This window comes from Hemitrygon akajei, chromosome 16 (assembly GCF_048418815.1).
Source record: "Hemitrygon akajei chromosome 16, sHemAka1.3, whole genome shotgun sequence".
Taxonomy (NCBI): Eukaryota; Metazoa; Chordata; class Chondrichthyes; order Myliobatiformes; family Dasyatidae; genus Hemitrygon; species Hemitrygon akajei.
Genome location: NC_133139.1, coordinates 92,541,900 through 92,559,734, shown reverse-complemented (window position 1 = coordinate 92,559,734; position 17,835 = coordinate 92,541,900). Strand labels below are relative to the sequence as shown.

Below are 17,835 nucleotides of genomic sequence, written 5' to 3'. Positions count from 1 at the left end.
ATGCTGGAATCTGGAGCAACACACGGGATGCTGGAGGAACTCAGCTGGTTAGGAGGCAGCTATAGAAAAAAAGAAACTGTCAACATTTTGGGTTGAGACCATTTGAACTGGGATGGACACCTGGATTGGTATGGGCCAGTTGGGCCGAAAGGCCATTTTCAATGCTGTGTGACTCTATGACACGCCATCTACTGTATAGAGCATTCCACTTAGTCATTCAGGTTTGCTGATACCCACTGCCCAATCCTATGACATCTGCTGGTGCAAAGAACAAGGGAAGTACTGTATGTGTATGGGAACATCACCACATGAAAGTTTCCTATCACACTCTCCTGATGAGTAAATATATCATAATGCCTTCACCAATTATGGGCTTAACTACAAGAACAGCCGATCATACTCTGGGTACTTTGACCAAACAGACTGCAGCAGTCCATGAATTATGCTCACCCCCATCCCCAGCTCAGGGGGTAACAAATACTGACCTCACCAGATATGAGGTCATAGACCATGAAAATAGGTCTTTCAGCCCACCACATTACACCTGCCTGTAGTACTCCATCTTCCAGCACTTGGCCCGTAGCTTTCTTTACATCCTCATCCAGGCATCTTTCAAACATGGTCAGCAACTCAGGCAGTGCATTCCAGGTACTCACCACTCTCTGAGTGAAAATGGCCCACCCCCTGACCCTTACCGCTTCCTATACATTCGATATGCTTCTATTCCTATATACTGCTCCTAACCTATCACATGTCAGCGGCACGGTAGCACAACGCTTTACAGTACTGGTGACCCAGGTTCGGTTCCCGCTGCTGCCTGTACGTTCACTCCATGACCACGTGGGTTTCCTCTGCGTGTTGCATTTCCTCCCACATCGGTAGATTAATCGGTCATTGTGAATTGTCCTGTGATTTGACTAGGATCAGGTGACAGGCTGCAGGGCGGCCCAGCTCGAAGGGCCGGATGGGCCTATTCTGCGCTGTATCCCAATAAAATAAAAATAAATAAAAATCCTATATACACTATCCTATATCATGTGTACTCATGTCATATATGCTCTATCATATATCCTATATAGTCATATACTCTATCCATTTTAAAGCATTTTAAACTAAGCTATTAGTATGAAAGATTCTCTATATGATTATTATCCCATACCCTATATACTCCTATCCTGTATACACTGTCCTTTATCCTATGTACTCATACTCTATATACTCTATATTCACATCCTATACTCACTATGTTATATCCTAATTACTCACCTCAAGAATAAATAAAGAAATAATTTTATGTGTGTTAGCTGACATCAATATGGTTGAACAGTGGAAAATGCAGCCACAGAAATGGGTGATCAAGCTAGCAGCTTGATCTAACACTACAAAATCATTCCCAAGTTTCTGAGCGCATGGGTGTGGGAGGGAAGAACATTTTGGAACTGGCACTTAAGCAAGGTACAGAGTGGGTTTGGACACTGGTAAGTTCTCCTGCGCTGAGCAGAGACAGATCACCGGCCCCCAGCTGCATTTCCCTTGTGGAACAGATTGTGGAGATCTGCTCAGGTACAGAGGCTGCAAGAGCTGCAGATTCACAGAGTACACTGCTCTGCTTCTGACATCAGACAAGACCACTGGAAAAACTTGAGCCTTTCATGAAATCCAAACATCACTACTTGCATGATAGCTAATGCAACAGGTTTGGTTTGTGTGCAGTAAAACTCGGCACACAATTCACGGTCGGTACAATGAGCTCCTCAAGCAGTAGATGGACTCCTGAATTGTAGCATGAGGGGTGAATACCGAGCTAGGCCTCAGTGATAACTCCCCTGCCCTTAGGGGAAGCAGCGCAATGAGGTCTCTTGTGTTAAACCCGGAGGGCAGCCATGACATTGCACATGGCTAATATTCCTGCAGAGAACAAAGAGAGTGTAGCCATGTCAAAGGTGCAAAGTCAAATTGCAGCCTTGTCAGAGCTTTTCTTCTCAAGTCTCTGGAGTGGCTCTTGAACTCACGGCTTTCTGAAAAAACACACAAACAAAATTGTATTCTGCACAACTAGCAACACACACAAAGTGCTGGAGGAACTCAATAAATCAGGCAGATTCTGCTGAGGGGAGTAAACCTGCGACGTTTCAAAGTTCGAAGTAGAGTTATGATGAATGTCCAAGAGCCTCTGTCAGTACTGAAAAGGAAGGGAGAAGAGGCCAGAATAGGAAGGTGGGAGAAGGAGGAGGTGCATGTGGCAGGTGAGGCCAGCTGAGAGGGATGGTGGGTGGGTGAGGGAGGGGGATGTTGTGAGAAGCTAGGAGGTGATAGGTAAAAGAGGCAGAGGGCTAAGGAGAGGGGGGTGGAGTAAAGGGAAGGAGGTGGGTTACCTGGGGAAAATGATGGGCAGGTTAGGGGAGGAGAGGAGAAGATGTTGGAGGGCCACCAGTAACAAAAGATGGGGAGAGGGCAAGTGGAGAATGGTTAAAGGAAGTTAGAGAAATCGATGTTCATACCATCAGGTTGGAGACCATCCAGTGCAATGTGGGGTTTGATCTTCCAAACTGCATTTGGCTACATTGTGGCACTAGAGACAATTACAGCTCCTTCGAAAGCAGCTGACGGTTATTTTGTCTCTGCATGAGAATTGCTTTACTGCATGCACAGACTGAACTTGGTCATTTTGGGTTGAGAGCTACTTTGTCTGTTGAAATTAGCTGTTTTTAGTTCACCACAAGCATATCTGCCCTACACCTCAGTTGATTTGCCAGACCACAGCAAACACAGCCCCCCTGCTCCTCAGTAGGACTTCCCACTCTGCCTACAACAGACATATTTCCCAGTTGGTGTTGCCACCCTGCTCATAATAAACATGGCCATCCTGCGCCTCAGTAGGTATGGCTGGCTGAGCTAGCTCTTTCCCTGTCTCCAACATTCTTTGCCAACTTGTTCCCCTGTGGACACAGTTTTGCCTCTATTTTAGTGCATCATAAAGATGGTGTTTTTATTTGTTCAGGTGCTGCCATTCACTATAAGACATAAGCAAGTGTCCTGTGAGGTGCACAGAATAACTTCATAAGCTCAGCGGTCCTCCGGTTGTCGGCTAAGGTCTGTCACATTTACCCAACTGTCTTCTGTTTCAGGGTCCACAGGGTGAGAAAGGCTCTAAAGGTTCGGAAGTAAGTAGCTAATGCAATGTTATGACTGGTCTTTATTGTGCTATCGCTCATGGTGCTCTAACTAATCATGTCATCTCTTCCTGCAGGGACCTGTTGGTCTGAGAGGCGATGATGGACCTCCTGGTCCTCCTGGCCCACCTGTAAGCCCATCTTCAATCATTCTCTTCCCATTGGGGTTTGGGTCTGAGTAAACTTGTGTTTCCTCAGTGTTAAATGAGTGAAATGTTGGTCGTGGCCATCTTGACGACTTCAAAGGAGGGCAAGAGGAGACGTGATAGAAGTTTATAGGATTATAAAAGGCATTGATAGAGTAGACTGCTGACATCCTTAACCAGGGTCGAAATGTCTACAACTCAAAGGCATGTATTTAACGCAAGGGAGATAAGCTGAAAGGAGATGTGCAAAGCAGGGTTTTTTTTTACACAGAGAGTAGTGGGTGTTTGGAATGGACTGCCAGGCTGGCCGTGCTATAGAGGCTTGTAGATAGACACGTGGATGTGCAGAGAATGGAGGAATATAGACATTACATTGACAAAAGGGAGTAGTTTAGTTTGGCATTTAATTATAGTTTAATTAATTCAACACAATATCATGGACCAAAAAGCTCTGTTGCTTGTTCTGTGTTCAATGTTATAAATTAGACCCTGCCACAAGAAATTGAACTGTTTTAAGGTTAGATTGATTCATTGAAAAAAGTAAAATGTTGCAGATAATGGAATCCAGTTATAAAACCAGAAAACAGGTACTCGTTGGTTCAGGCAGTATCCCTGGAATGAGTTGCAGTGTTGATGGTTCCGGTCAGTGCCCTTGCAGTCGAAATTTTAGATGATCAAACTTGACGTTTATCGGAGACATAGGAGAATGAAGATGCTGCAATGCTAAACAAAAAACAAACTGCTAGAGGAGCCCAGAGGGTCGAGCTGAATCTGTAGAGGGAAAATGATGGTCGATGTTTCAGATAGAGACCTACACCAGGATTGATGGTATAGAGCCGGACAGCCTCTCATCAGCTACCTGTCCTCCTCACATCTTTTCCCTTTATTCTTAATCCGGATGCAGTATCTCCACCCAAATTGTCAACCATCTCTGTCCCTCCACACACGTTGTTTGACCTGCTGAGTTCTTCCAGTGGTTTATTTTCTGTGTGACATTTAGTCTCAGTTATTTCCTCGTAAGTCAATAATGGGAGCAAGAGCACAGTGTCACACAAATAGTAAGGGGGACGTCAAAAGCAATAATTTTCAGATAAGAATTCAAATCTCATAATGCCAACTGGAAAATTGAAGTAAATGTGAAGCAACCACTTGCCAGAAACAGTGAACTGAAAAATATCACCATCACTTTGAGATACAGCACAGTAACAGGCCCTTCCAGCCCAACGAGCCCACACTCCCTAATTAACACCCGTTTTGTCAATAAGCCTATGAATCAGAGTGTCTTTGGAATGTGAGAGGAAACCGGAGTACCCAGAGGAAACCCACATGCTCACGGGAAGAACTCTGTACAGATAGCTGTGGGAATTGAACACAGATTGCTGATGCTCTAAGCTATGCTAATGCAAAGCCTCCTTACCACCACAACTACACAGAATTCTTTAACCACTCTGGTCTGAAGTTCTCTACTGTCTAAAAAGGGTCAGCAAACCAGTTGTGCTAAGCTGTTATGAGCTGTTCAAAGAGAGTCAGCACTGTGTTGTAAGGAGATGACCCCTCACCATATCCAGTAACCAAGTGAGTGATTGTCACTGCCATTGAGTGTGGGAGACTCAACAATCCCTGCTTACACAGGGTCTCAGATTCTCCTTTTTATCATTATCTAGGGTTAAAATTGTCCGTCCAGGTACACCTACACTCAACCTGGGGTTCACGTTGTCCAACCAGGTACACTTATGTGCTGGATGCCATATGTGCATGTGGTATGACTCCATGATTCTATCTCAGTCCTAGGGTTACTGTTGTCCGTCCAGGTACTCCTACATATTGTATGCTGAACGCCCCATGTGGTATGACTCCATGATTCTATCTCAGCCCACAACAGAGTAGGGTTAGTGCAACACACTTACAGCTCGTGGCACTGGAGTTCAGAGTTCAATTCAAAAGCATTCTGAAAGGCATTTGTGCGTTCTCCCCGTGACTGTGTGGGTTTCCTCCACGTACTCTGGTTTCTACCCACAATCCAAAGATGTACCAGTCAGTAGATTAATTAGTCACTGTAACTTGTCACGTGATTAGGCTGGGGTTAAATAAGTGGAGCACTGGGTGTTATGGTTCTCTGGGCCGCAGGGGCCTGCTCCATGCTGTATTTCTAAATATAAATAATAAATAGTTAACTGTTGTGTCTGTCAAATTCTCTAGCCCGACAGAATTTTGTACATTTCAATGAAATATCCTCTCATTTGCTGAACTCCAGAACATACCAGTCAATCCAATCTCTCATCTGACAGGAATCAGACTGATGAAATGCCTTTGCAGTATCTCGATGATCAATGCTTTTTCCTCGGATAGCAATGTTCAATACCAGAGGAGATTTGATTAAGGAAAGTTGAGGGGAGGTGTCAGAGATGTTTTTTATACATGGAGAATGGTGGGTGCCTGGAACAGGGTGGTGGCAGAGGCTGATACTATTAGCACTTGTAAATGTCTGAGATTGGCACATGGGTGTAGGGTAAAAGGAGGGTTATGTGCTGTACAGGGGGGAATGGATTAACATCATGAGCTAAACGGCCTGTACTGTGTAGTCCTGTTCTATGTTCTGTGCACTGGACACAAACCTGTGTTCAGGCCAGGCTGCTGAAAGTTATACAGAGCCTTTGGCACACCGTCTGTTCTTCCTGTTGACATTTGCTTGCATTAGGACTGTGCCTTTGCCTATTAAAGTATCTGCCTAAATGCCCCTTAAACATAATGGTTGTATCTGATTCCAACATCTCCACTGGCAGCAAGTTTCAGGTAACAACCTCTCTCAGTGTAAATTGTCTTTAATACTTCTCCCTTTGCCTTAAACCTAATCACTCATTTTTGATTCCTGTTTCTTGTGAAAAAGATTTGGGTTGTTTATTCTATCTATGTCTCTCATCTATCTTATCTCATATACCTTTATCAGCTTCCTTCGCTCCAGGAAAAACAAGCCCATCCCATCTTGTCACTGTCTGTAACCGAAGTCCTGCAACCCAAACCGCATCCTGGTGAACCTCCTCTGCATTCTCTCCCATGATACTTCAGGAAACATGTCCTTCGGCTCCAACGCCTATCCAATACTAATCCTGCTTTTCCTTCCCATATTCCCATCAGTTCCACAAGTTTCTACCACTCTGCTCCCTTTTAAAAGGAAATCATCGAGCCATACAGTAAGGGAATAGGTCTTTTGGCTCATCACATCTGTGTTGGCCAGCAACCGCCCATTTATACTCCATCCTATCTTTAAATCTCTAGACTTGCTCTCACATTATTCCTGCCTGCTAAGGGATGGGCACGATATCTGGATAGTCACTGGATGTGTGCAGTCAGTTGTACTGAAGTGAGCTCCTTATGGTTGCTTCACAGGGCCCCCCTGCTGAGGTGATCCAGCCACTACCACTGTACAAGCGGAAGACCAGGAGACACACTGAGGGTGAGCAGGCCGACGACAGTGGGGCAACATTTCCTGACTACACCGAGGGCATGGAGGAGATCTTTGGGGCTCTGTCCTCACTGAAGGATGAGGTGGAGCAGCTGCGACGTCCGGTTGGAACACAGGACAGTCCTGGGCGAACCTGCAAGGAGCTTCAGATCTGCTACCCACACTATAAAGACGGTATGTTTGAGTTCCCCTCTCAACCCCACTTGGTGTGACAGAGGTCACAGATTCCTTTGGAGACCATTTCTCTCAGTCAGCCTAATTGCTTTCTCCAAACTCAATTCAAAATCAGAACCAGGTTTATTGTCACTGACATACACACAGTGGCCACCTCCTCTACCTAATAAAGTGTCGATTGAGTGTAGACTTCTGCTGTAGCCCATCCACTTCAAGGTTTGACATACGGTGTGTTCAGAGATGCACACCACTGTTATAAACACACATTCGACTTCCTGTCAGCTTGAAACAGTCTGATCATTCTCCTCTGACCTTTCTCAGTAACAAGACATTTTCACCCACAGAACTGCCACTCACTTGATGTTTGTTTGTTTCCTGCACCATTCTCTAGAAACTCTAGAGACTTGTGTGTGAAAATCCCAGGAGATCAGCAGTTTCTGAGATACTCAAACCACCCCGCCTGGCACCAACAATCATTCCACGGTCAAAGTCACTTAGATCACATTTCATCCCCATCATATGTTTGGTCTGAACAACAACTGAACCTCTTGACCATGTCTCCATGCTCTTATGCATTGAGTTGCTGCAACATGATTGGCTGATTAGCTATTTGCTTTAATGCTCAGGAATACCTAATAAAGTGGCCACAGAGCATATGTTGTGAAATTGTTTTAGAATGCAACAGGAATCTGTGATATATATAAAAATCATTATAGGTTTCGATAAGAAATAGTAAAATAAAAAATAGTGCCAAAAGAGAACAAAATAGTGAGGTAGTATTCATGGACCGTTCAGAAACCCAACGGTGAAAGGGAAGAAACTGTTCCTAAAACATTGAGTGTGCATCTTCAGGCTCCTATACCTCCTCTCTGATGGCAGTATGAGAGAAGGATGTGTTCCAGGTGGTTAGGGTCCTTAACGATGGATCCAGCCTTCTTGAACTGGTTAATGTTGACACACAGCATGGAGTCAATCTCTGACATAATACACAATACATAATAAGTTAGATTTGGCCCTTGTGGCTAAAGGGATCAGGGGGTATGGAGAGAAAGCAGGTACAGGGTTTTGAGTTGGATGATCAACCATGATCATACTGAATGGTGGTGCAGGCTCGAAGGGCCGAATGGCCTACTCCTGCACCTATTTTCTATGTTTCTACACCTAGCCATCATACAGGACTAGCACCATTAGCCACCTCACCCCCCAATCCTCAGCCCCTCCACCTCATCTGAGGTGGAATCTGATGACAAATAACTCGCTGAAGAAGCTGAACAGCGGGGAAAATCTTTGCCTCCAGCTGCAGTGGATCGGAACTACCCGCAAAGAATTTACCCACTGTTTCTGTGATTTGCAGGAGGACATTTGATAGACTAATCAAACATGGTCAACATGCTTTTATGAAAGGTAAATCGTGTTTGACAAATTTGCTTGAGGTCTTTGAGGATGTGGCAGGGAGTGTTGCTAGTACTTGTAGATGAAGGGCTTTTATATTTTATGCTATTTAGAGATGCAGCTCTGTAATGGGCCCACACCACTGAGTTTTACCTATGTGAACAATTAACCTTCTATCCCATACGCTTTTGGAATGTGGGAGGAAACCAAACCAAGCGGAGGAAATCCATGTGGTCACATGGAAAACCTACATGCTCCTTCCAGGCAGCAGCAGGAAATGAGCCCAGGTCGCTGGTACGGTGCTGTAATAGGGTTATGCTAACCACTACTCTGCTGTGTCACATCTCCACCTCAGTATGTTTTCAAAAGCATTTGACAAGTTGCCACTTGAGGGATTGCAGCATAAAATATAAACACAAAGGATTCTGCAGATGCTGGAAATCTAGAGCATCACATGCAAAATGCTGGAGAAACCCAGAAAGTCAAGCAGCATCAAATGGAGAGGAATAAGTAATTAATTCAAAGTAAATTCATTATCAAAGTACATACATATATGTCACCATATACAACCCTGAGATTCATTTTCTTGCAGGCATACACAGTAAATCCAAAAATACAATAGAATCAATGAAAGACCGCACACAACAGGACAGTCAAACAACCAATATGCAAAAGGCAACAAACCTTGCAAATACAAAATGGAAAAAAAGCAGTAAATATCAAGAATATGAGATGAAGAGTCCTTGAAAGTGAGTCCGTAGGCTGTGGGAACAGTGTTTTGATGGCGTGAGTAAAGTTGTGAGATGTTATCCCTTCTGATTCGAGAACCTGATGGTTGATGGTAATAACTGTTCCTGAATCTGTGTGAGTCCTGAAGCCTCTGTACCTTCTTCCTGATGGCAGCAGCGAGAAGAGAGCGTGGCCTTGGTGGTTGGGGCCCTTGATGATTGACACTGCTTTCCTGCGACAACATTCCGTGTAGACGTGCTCAATGGTGGTGAGAGCTTTACCTGTGATGGACTGGGCTGTATCCACTACTCATGTAGAATTTTCCATTCAAGGGCTTTGGTGTTTCCATACCAGGCTGTGATGCAGCCAGACAATACACTCTCCACCATACATCTATAGAAGATTACCAAAGTTTTAGTTGACATGCTGAATCTTCGCAAGCATTTAGGGAAGTAAAGGTGCTGCTGTGATTTCTTCATAATGGCATTTACATGCTCAGCCCAGGACAGGTCCTGTGAAATGGTAACAACGAGGAATTTAAAGTTGCTGATCCTCTCCACATCTGAATTCCCCAATGAGGACTGGCTCATGGACCTCTGAGTGTTGTTGTGACTCCAGTCAGCCAGATTATCAATTTCACTCCTATATTCTGATTCGTTACCACCTTTGATTCGGCCAATGGCAGTGGTGTTGATAGCAAACTTAAATATGGCACGGGAGCTGTGCTTAGCCTCACAGTCATTGGTATAAAGCAAGCAAAGCCGGAGGCTAAACATACAACCTTGTGGTCCACCTGTGCTGCTGGAGATTGCAGATGAGATGTTTCAATAGTTCAGTAGTTCCATTTAATGTCAGAGAATGCATACAATATACAACCTGAAATTCTTGATCTTCACAGACACCCACGAAATCAGAAGAGTGCCCCAAAGAATGAATGTAAAAACGTTAGAATCCCGAAGACCCTTCCCACGCACAAGCAGCGATCTGAACTGACTGGGGTCTGCAAATGAGGAAATCGAGTATCTAATTGCACGAGGAGGTATTGAGGTCCAGGCCTCAAAATTATTGATTAATTTTGAGGGGATGATAGCATTGATAACATACCAAACCTGGAAGTGGATGGGCTACAGCAGCAGAAGAGTACACCAGGTTCCACTCTTGTACTTAATAAAGTGGCCACAACTTATTCATTAAAACTGATAGCTCTATTTTCACTCCAAGGGCTTTCAGTTAATATTGCACACCTCACATGGTAACTCAGTTGATCTTCTTCTTCCTCCAGGTGATTACTGGATTGACCCGAATCAGGGATGCGCAAAGGACTCCTTCAAGGTCTTCTGTAACTTCACTGCGGGGGGAGAAACCTGCATCTACCCTGACAAGAAGACTGAAGGTGTAAGTTGGCCGGAGGGAGGAGATGCCACAGCAGTGTTAGAATGGATCCTTGTTTGGAGCAGCTGCCTCAGTTTCATGTTGTTATCTTTAGGGGCTTACAGCACAGATATGGGCCCTTTAAGTCTGGACACAGAGGGACAGTGAGGGGAATACAATATGGTTTTGTTGATGGGTGATTAACACTTAGGCTCAGTGGCCTGTTTCACTGCTATTTGACCCTATCACCATGTTTCTCACAATAGTACACTATTGGTCTGAAAAAAATATCAAATGAAAGTAAGGGTTCCATTTCTACAGTGACTGTTACATCCCTTTCAGGACATTCCAAAGGTCTGAATAGATATAACCCTTTTCCGAGAGGGTGCTGGTTGGTGTTTAGATTCTATATGAGTAACCCTATGTTCATCTCTCTCAAGCAACACATCTCTCTGCTCCTTTCCCCCCTGTTTTACTGGATGATCTTCCAAAGGAGTTTTCTACAATTATTCAAAGTGGCAGCTTTGAGGGGGAGAAATACTCTTCAGGCCAAAAGGATATAGGAACAGAATTAGGCCATTTGGCCCATCAAGTCTGCACCACTGTTCCTTCATGGCTGATATCTTTACAGCCCCATTCTCCTTTGCCTTCTCCCTCTAACCTTTAAATCTCTTACCAATTGAGAACCTATTAATCTCACCAACAGACTTGACCTGCACAGTTCTCTATGGCAATGAAGTCCTCAAATTGTCGATCACTAGTAAACAAGTGTAAAGGAGAATAAAAATGATTGTTACTCCAGATCTGATGCAGCAGGTACAAAAATCACAATAAACATAAGGAATATAATAAAAATGCAATAACTATAAATATAAAGGCAATCTTATAAAACACAATGTGCAAGTAATTGTTATATACATAGGCTGATGCTATGTGCATAAAGTGACTACATATACATGGTTGATGTATATGTAGTGGTGTTAGGGGATGGTGAGGTGAGAATTATCTGAGAGCCTACATTGAACCAATGGACCAAATAGCACCTCCTATGATCTAATTAGAAACATGGGATACATGGGGTTTAAACTAGAGTTGCAGGGGGATGGAAACTACATTACTAGAACAGTAGTGGGAGGTTATGGAGGTAGATATTCGTAAGACCTCACACAAAGTCAGTAATCAAAAGTTTGAGCATGGTGCGACTAGTATCCTGAGCTGCAAATATTTCGATGTATTAAGTATCATAAGAAAGATGGGTGAGCCCTGGAATTATGATGTTGTAGTGAGACTTGGTTGCAGGAAGGGCAGAACTGGCAGTTCAATATTCAGGGCTTCTGTTCTTTTAGACATGACAGAGTGGGAGGGGGAGTGGTGGCATTACTAGTCAGGGAAAATGTCACAGCAGTGGTCAGTCAGGACAGACTAGAGAACTCGACCAGTGAGGCATTGTGGGTGGAACTGAGAGATAAGAAAGGATGGCCATGTTAATGGGGCTATATTACAGACCACCCAACAGTCCTAGGGAAACAAATTTGTAAAGAGATCATAGACTGTTGCAAGAAACATAAGGGTGTTCTAGTAGGTGATTTTAACATTTCACATACTGACTGGGAATCCATTGCTGTAAAAGGTCTAGATGGGATGGAGTTTGTCAAGCGTGCTCAGGAAAGTTTCCTTCATCAGAACGTAGAAGTCCTAAAAAGAGAACGTGTGGTACTGGATCCACTGTTAGGGAATGAGATAGGACAGGTGACAGACGTTTGTGTAGGGGAGCACTTTGCATTGAATGACTACAGTGCTATTAGATTCAAAGTAAATATGCACAAAGATAGGTCTGGTCTGTGGGTTGAGAGTCTAAATTGGAGAACGGCCAATTTTGATAGTATCAGAAATGATCTGGCAAGTGTGGATTGGGACAGGCTCTTTTCTGACAAAGGCGTACTTGGTAAGTGGGAGGCCTTCAAAAACAGAATCTTGTGAGTACTAAGCTTGCAAAAAATAAAATGTAAAGATAACAAATGTAGGGAAACTTGGTTTTAAGGCCCTGGTTAAGAGAAAAAAGAAAGTGCATAGCAGGTGTAGGCACAAATGAGGTGCTTATGGAGAATAAGAAATGGAAGGGAACACTTAAGAAAGAAATCAACAAGGCTAAAAGAAGGCCTAAAGTTGCTCTAGCATACATGGTGAAGGAGAATCCTAAGGGATTCTACAGATATGTTAAGAGCCAAAGAATTACAAGGGACAAAATTGGTCCTGTGAAATAATGGTAATCCATGTGTGGAGCCAAAACAGATGCGGAGATCTTAAATGAATTATTTGCATCTGTATTTACTCAGGAGACAGATGCAGAGCCGATAGAAGTGAGACAAGGCGGCATCAACTTCATAGACCATGTACAGATTACAGAGGATAGTCTGAGACAAATCGGGGTGGATTAATCTTCAGCCCCTGACAAGGTGTTCCCTCAAATACTACGAGAGGCAAGTGCAGTAATTGAGGACTGGAGGATAGCCAGCGTTGCTCCGCTGTTTAAAAAACCCTCTAAACATAAACCAAGAAATTATAGGGCAGTGAGTCAGATATCAGTTGTGGGAAAGTTATTGGAAGGTATTCTGAGGGACCAGATATATGAGTTTTTGGATAAAAATGGACTGATTAAGGATAGTCAGCATGGCTTTGTGCATGGTAGTTTATGTCTAAATACACAGGGTTTTTCAAGAAAGTTACCAGGAAATTTGATGAAGGCAAGGCAGTGAATGTTGTCTACATAGACTTTAGCAAGGCATTTAACAAGGTCCCACATAGGAGGCTGATCATGAACGTTCAGTTGCTCAGCATTCAGGTTGTGCTAGTAAATTGGATTAGATATTGTCTTTGTGGGAGAAGCCAGAGAGTAGTAGTAGTTGGTTGCCTCTCTGACTGGAGGCCCGTGACTAGTGGAGTGCCACAGGGATCGGTGCTAGGTCCTTTGTTCTTTGTCAGCTATGTCAATGATCTGGATGATAATATGGTGAACTGGATCAGCAAATTTGAGGATGACACCAAGACTGGAGGTGTAGAAGACAGTCAGGAAGGCTACCATGTCTTGCAGAGGGATCGGTATCAGCTGGAAAACTGGGCTAAAAAAAGTCAGATGGAATTTAATGCAGACAAGTGTGAGGTTTTGTATTTCAGTAGGGCCAACCTGGGTAGGTCTTACACTGATAAGTGTGGTAGAACGAAGGGATCTGGGAATACAGACAGACAGACATACTTTATTAATCCTGAGGGAAATTGGGTTTTGTTACAGTTGTACCAACCAAGAATAGAGTAGAAATATAGCAAAATAAAACCAGAAATAATTAAATAATAATAAGTAAATTATGACAAGTGGAAATAAATCCAGGACCAGCCTATTGGCTCAGAGTGTCTGACACTCCGAGGGAGGAGTTGTAAAGTTTGATGGCCACAGGCAGGAATGACTTCCTATGACACTCAGTGTTGCATCTTGGTAGAATGAGTCTCTGGCTGAATGTACTCCTGTGCCTAACCAGTACATTATGGAGTGAATGGGAGACATTGTCCAAGATGGCATGCAACTTGGACAGCATCCTCTTTTCAGACACCACCGTCAGGGAGTCCAGTTCCACCCACACAACATCACTGGCCTTGCGAATGAGTTTGTTAATTCTGTTGGTGTCTGCTACCCTCAGCCTGCTGCCCCAGCACACAACAGCAAACATGATAGCACTGGCCACCACAGACTCGTAGAACATCCTCAGCATCATCCGGTAGATGTTAAAGGACCTCAGTCTCCTCAGAAAATAGAGACGGCTCTGACCCTTCTTGTAGACAGCCTCAGTGTTCTTTCACCAGTCCAGTTTATTGTCAGTTCGTATTCCCAGGTACTTGTAATCCTCCACCATGTCCACACTGACCCTTTGTATGGAAACAGGGGTCACCAGTGCCTAAGCCCTCCTCAGGTCCACTACCAGCTCCTTAGTCTTTTTCACATTAAGCTGCAGATGGTTCTGCTCACACCATGTGACAAAGTTTCCCACCGTGGCCCTGTACTCAGCCTCATCTCCCTTGCTGATGCATCCAACTATGGCAGAGTCATGAGAAAACTTCTGAAGATGGCAAGACTCTGTGCATTAGTTGAAGTCTGAGGTGTAGATGGTGAAGAGAAAGTGAGGCAGGACAGTCCCCTTATACAGGTCTATAACTAATTGAAACTGGTTTCATAGTTAGATAGGGTTGTAAAGAAAGCTGTTGGCACATTGGCCTTCATAAATCAATGTATATAGGAGATGGGATGTTATGTTGAAGTTCTGTAAGACATTGGTGAGACTTAATTTGGAGTATTGTTTGCAGTTTTGGTCACCTACCTACAGGAAAGATGGAAGCAAGGTTGAAAGAGTACAGAGGAAATTTAGATTGATGTTGCCAGTTCTCAAGGACCTGCGTTATAAGGAAAGATGGAATAGGTTAGGACTGTATTCTTTAGAATGTAAAAGATTGAGGGGAGATTTGATAGACGTATACAAAATTATGAGGGATATAGATAGGGTAAATGCAAGCAGGCTTTTTCCACTGAGATTGGGTGGGATTACAACCAGATGTCATGGGTTAAGGGTGAAAGGTGAGAAGTTTGAGGGGAAATGAAATGAAACTTCTTCACTCAGAGGGTTGTGAGAATGTGAAATGAGCTGCTAGTTCAAGTTGTGTATGGAAGCTCAATTTCAATGTTCAAATGAAGTTGGGATAGGTACATGGATGGTAGGGGTATGGAGGGCTGTGGTTCTGGTGTAGGTGGATGGGAGTAGCCAACCTAAATAGTTTAGCATAGACTAGATGGACCAAAGGGCATGTTTCTGTATTGCCTTCTCTATGACTCTATTAAAAAAACATAATATTTTGAGCCAAGATAAAAGGGAGTATAACGAGGAGAACTTTGGGCCAAGATAAAAGGGAGTATAAACAGAAGAACTTTTTTTGATTCAGTGAGTGGTTAGAGCCTGAAACTCTCTGCTTGTGGGCGTGTAGGAAGCAGAATCAATCAGGAACTTTGAAAGGGAATTGGATTGGCACTAGGAAAAGAATAACATATAGAGCGGTAGAGTTTGGGACCGGTGGAATTCTCTTCCCAGAAAGTCCAGTTGATTTTGATCCTAACAATTCCATGATATCTTAAAGTCATGTCCTTGCTTTCTATCTGTTCCAGGTTAAGGTTTCCGCCTGGCAAAGAGACAAACCAGGAACTTGGTACAGCAAATTCAAACGTGGCAAACAGGTGAGGCAATCTTTTTATTATTTATTCATTCAAGGGATTTGATCTTCACAAGCCAAGCCAGCATTTAATTATACCCACAGTTGCCCTTGAGAAGGTGGTTTAAGCTGCCTTCTGGGACAGCTCTAGTCCTTGATATGTGGGTACCAGGATGTTAGGGAAGGAGTTCTAGGATTTTGATAATGAAGGAACAGAGATTATTTTTCCAAGTCAGGAAGGTGTGTGGGTTAGAGAGTGACTTCCAGGTGGTCATGTTCCCCATGCTTTTGCTGTCCTTGTCCTGCCAGCTGGTAAGAGGTCATGAGTTTGAAAGGTGCTGTGTAAGGAGTCAAGTACATCATGTAGATGGCACATATGTGGGGGAGTGAGTGAATAGTTGTGGATGAAATGCTTACCAAATGGGCTGTTGTGCCCTGTATGTTGTCGTGCTTTTTGACTGTTTCTTTGAAGGAGGAGCTGTATGGCATTAGGAGGCAATTATTCTGGGGTTAGGAGGTCATTTCTTTGAAGGAGCAGTTCGGTGGAGTTAGGAAGCAGTTACTTGCCACAGCTCTTGTAAGCTTATTGGGTGTCCAGCTTCATTAGTTCAGTTTCAGGTCAATGGTAATCCACCCACCCAGGATATTGATAGTGGGGGATTCAGTGATAGCAATCCCATTACATTTCAGGGAATACTTTTGGATTTCCTCGAGCTGGATATCATCATTGTCTAACATGAACGTTACTTGAAGTCTACCAGCCAATACCTGGATGTTGTCTGAGCAGTTACAATGGTGTTGGAACATCGGTGAGCATCCCTACTTCTGACCTTACAGCTGAGTAAGGTCATCAGTGAAACTGCTGATGATGTTTGGGTCTAGGACACTACCCTGAGATATTCTTTCACAGATTTCTTGTGGGTGGGATGCTGGATTGATGGATCTCCAGTCACCTCAGCCATCTTCCCTCAGCTAGAAGAATCAGATCTAGCAAAAGGTTGGAGGATGATTCCAGGAATGAAAGGGTTAATGTCTGAGGTACATTTGATGGCTCTGGGTCTGGACTCATTGTTTAGAAGAATGAGGTATCTCTGAACCTGTTGAATGTTGAAAGAAGAGTTCTGAAGAAGGGCCTTGGCCCAAAACGTTGACTTCCTATTCATTTCCATAGATGCTGCCTGGCCTGCTGAGTTCCTCCGGCATTTTGTCTGTGTTGCTTTGGATTTCCAGCATCTGCAGACTTTCTCATGTTTATGAATATTAAAAGGCCTAGACAGAGTGATGTGGAGTGGATGTTTCCTATAGTGGGGGAGTTTAGGACCAGAGAGTGCAGCCTCAGAATAAGAAGAAGGAAGGAATTTCTTTAGCCAGAGGGTGGTGAATCTGTGGAATTCATTAACCCTGATTCCAGGGCTTCTTAATATCTTTGAACTAATGTTGTTTTGTTATCAAAGTCAAAGTAAAATTTATTATCAAAGTACATATATGTTACCATATACTATCTTAAGATTCAGCTTTTTGCACACGTTTACAGGAAAACAATAGAATTGATAAAAAAAAACTATATATAAGCAAAGACTGACAAACAACCAATGTGCAAAAGAAGACAGGTTGTGCAAATCGTGAAAAAAAAGTGAGAACATGAGTTGTAAAGAGTCCTTGAAAGTGACTCTGTAGTTTGCAGAATCAGTTCAGAGTTGTGGTGAGTGAAAATATCCATGTTGGTTCAGGGGCCTGATGGTTGTCCAGTAATAGCTGGTCTTCAACCTGGTGGCATATGACCTATTGATTCTATACTTTCTGCCTGAGAGCAGCATGGCCTTGACAGTGGGGGTCCTTTTTGATGGATGCTGCTTTCTTGTGGCACTGCTCCCAATAAATGTGCACAGTACTGGGGAAAGATTTGCCTGTGATGGACAGGGCTGCATCTTCCATTTTCTGCAGACTTTTCCATAGCAAGCAGTTACCCTCAGTTCTTCTCTGAAGTTTAGATCTTTTGAACATACTTTGACTGGGGCTGAGTGACCTCAGCAGAAGCCATACTAAGCTTCCATGAGTTGAAACATGGCCTGAAAAAACCTGTTGGATACACTCAGTGGCCACGTTATTAGGTTCATCTGTAGACATGCTCGTTAATGTA

General features: G+C 43.5%; 1 protein-coding gene across 2 annotated transcripts in view; it reads left to right on the top strand.

Moving 5' to 3' along the window:
* LOC140740297 (uncharacterized) overlaps window positions 1-17,835 on the top strand; it is a 406,935-nt gene that overhangs the window by 373,141 nt on the left and 15,959 nt on the right. For both annotated transcript variants that reach the window (XM_073069447.1, XM_073069446.1), the window contains 5 exons: window positions 3,129-3,164; window positions 3,251-3,304; window positions 6,707-6,956; window positions 10,360-10,472; window positions 15,652-15,720. In XM_073069447.1, coding sequence (XP_072925548.1) covers window positions 3,129-3,164; window positions 3,251-3,304; window positions 6,707-6,956; window positions 10,360-10,472; window positions 15,652-15,720 — 522 coding nt within the window. The remainder of the gene's footprint in view (window positions 1-3,128; window positions 3,165-3,250; window positions 3,305-6,706; window positions 6,957-10,359; window positions 10,473-15,651; window positions 15,721-17,835) is intronic.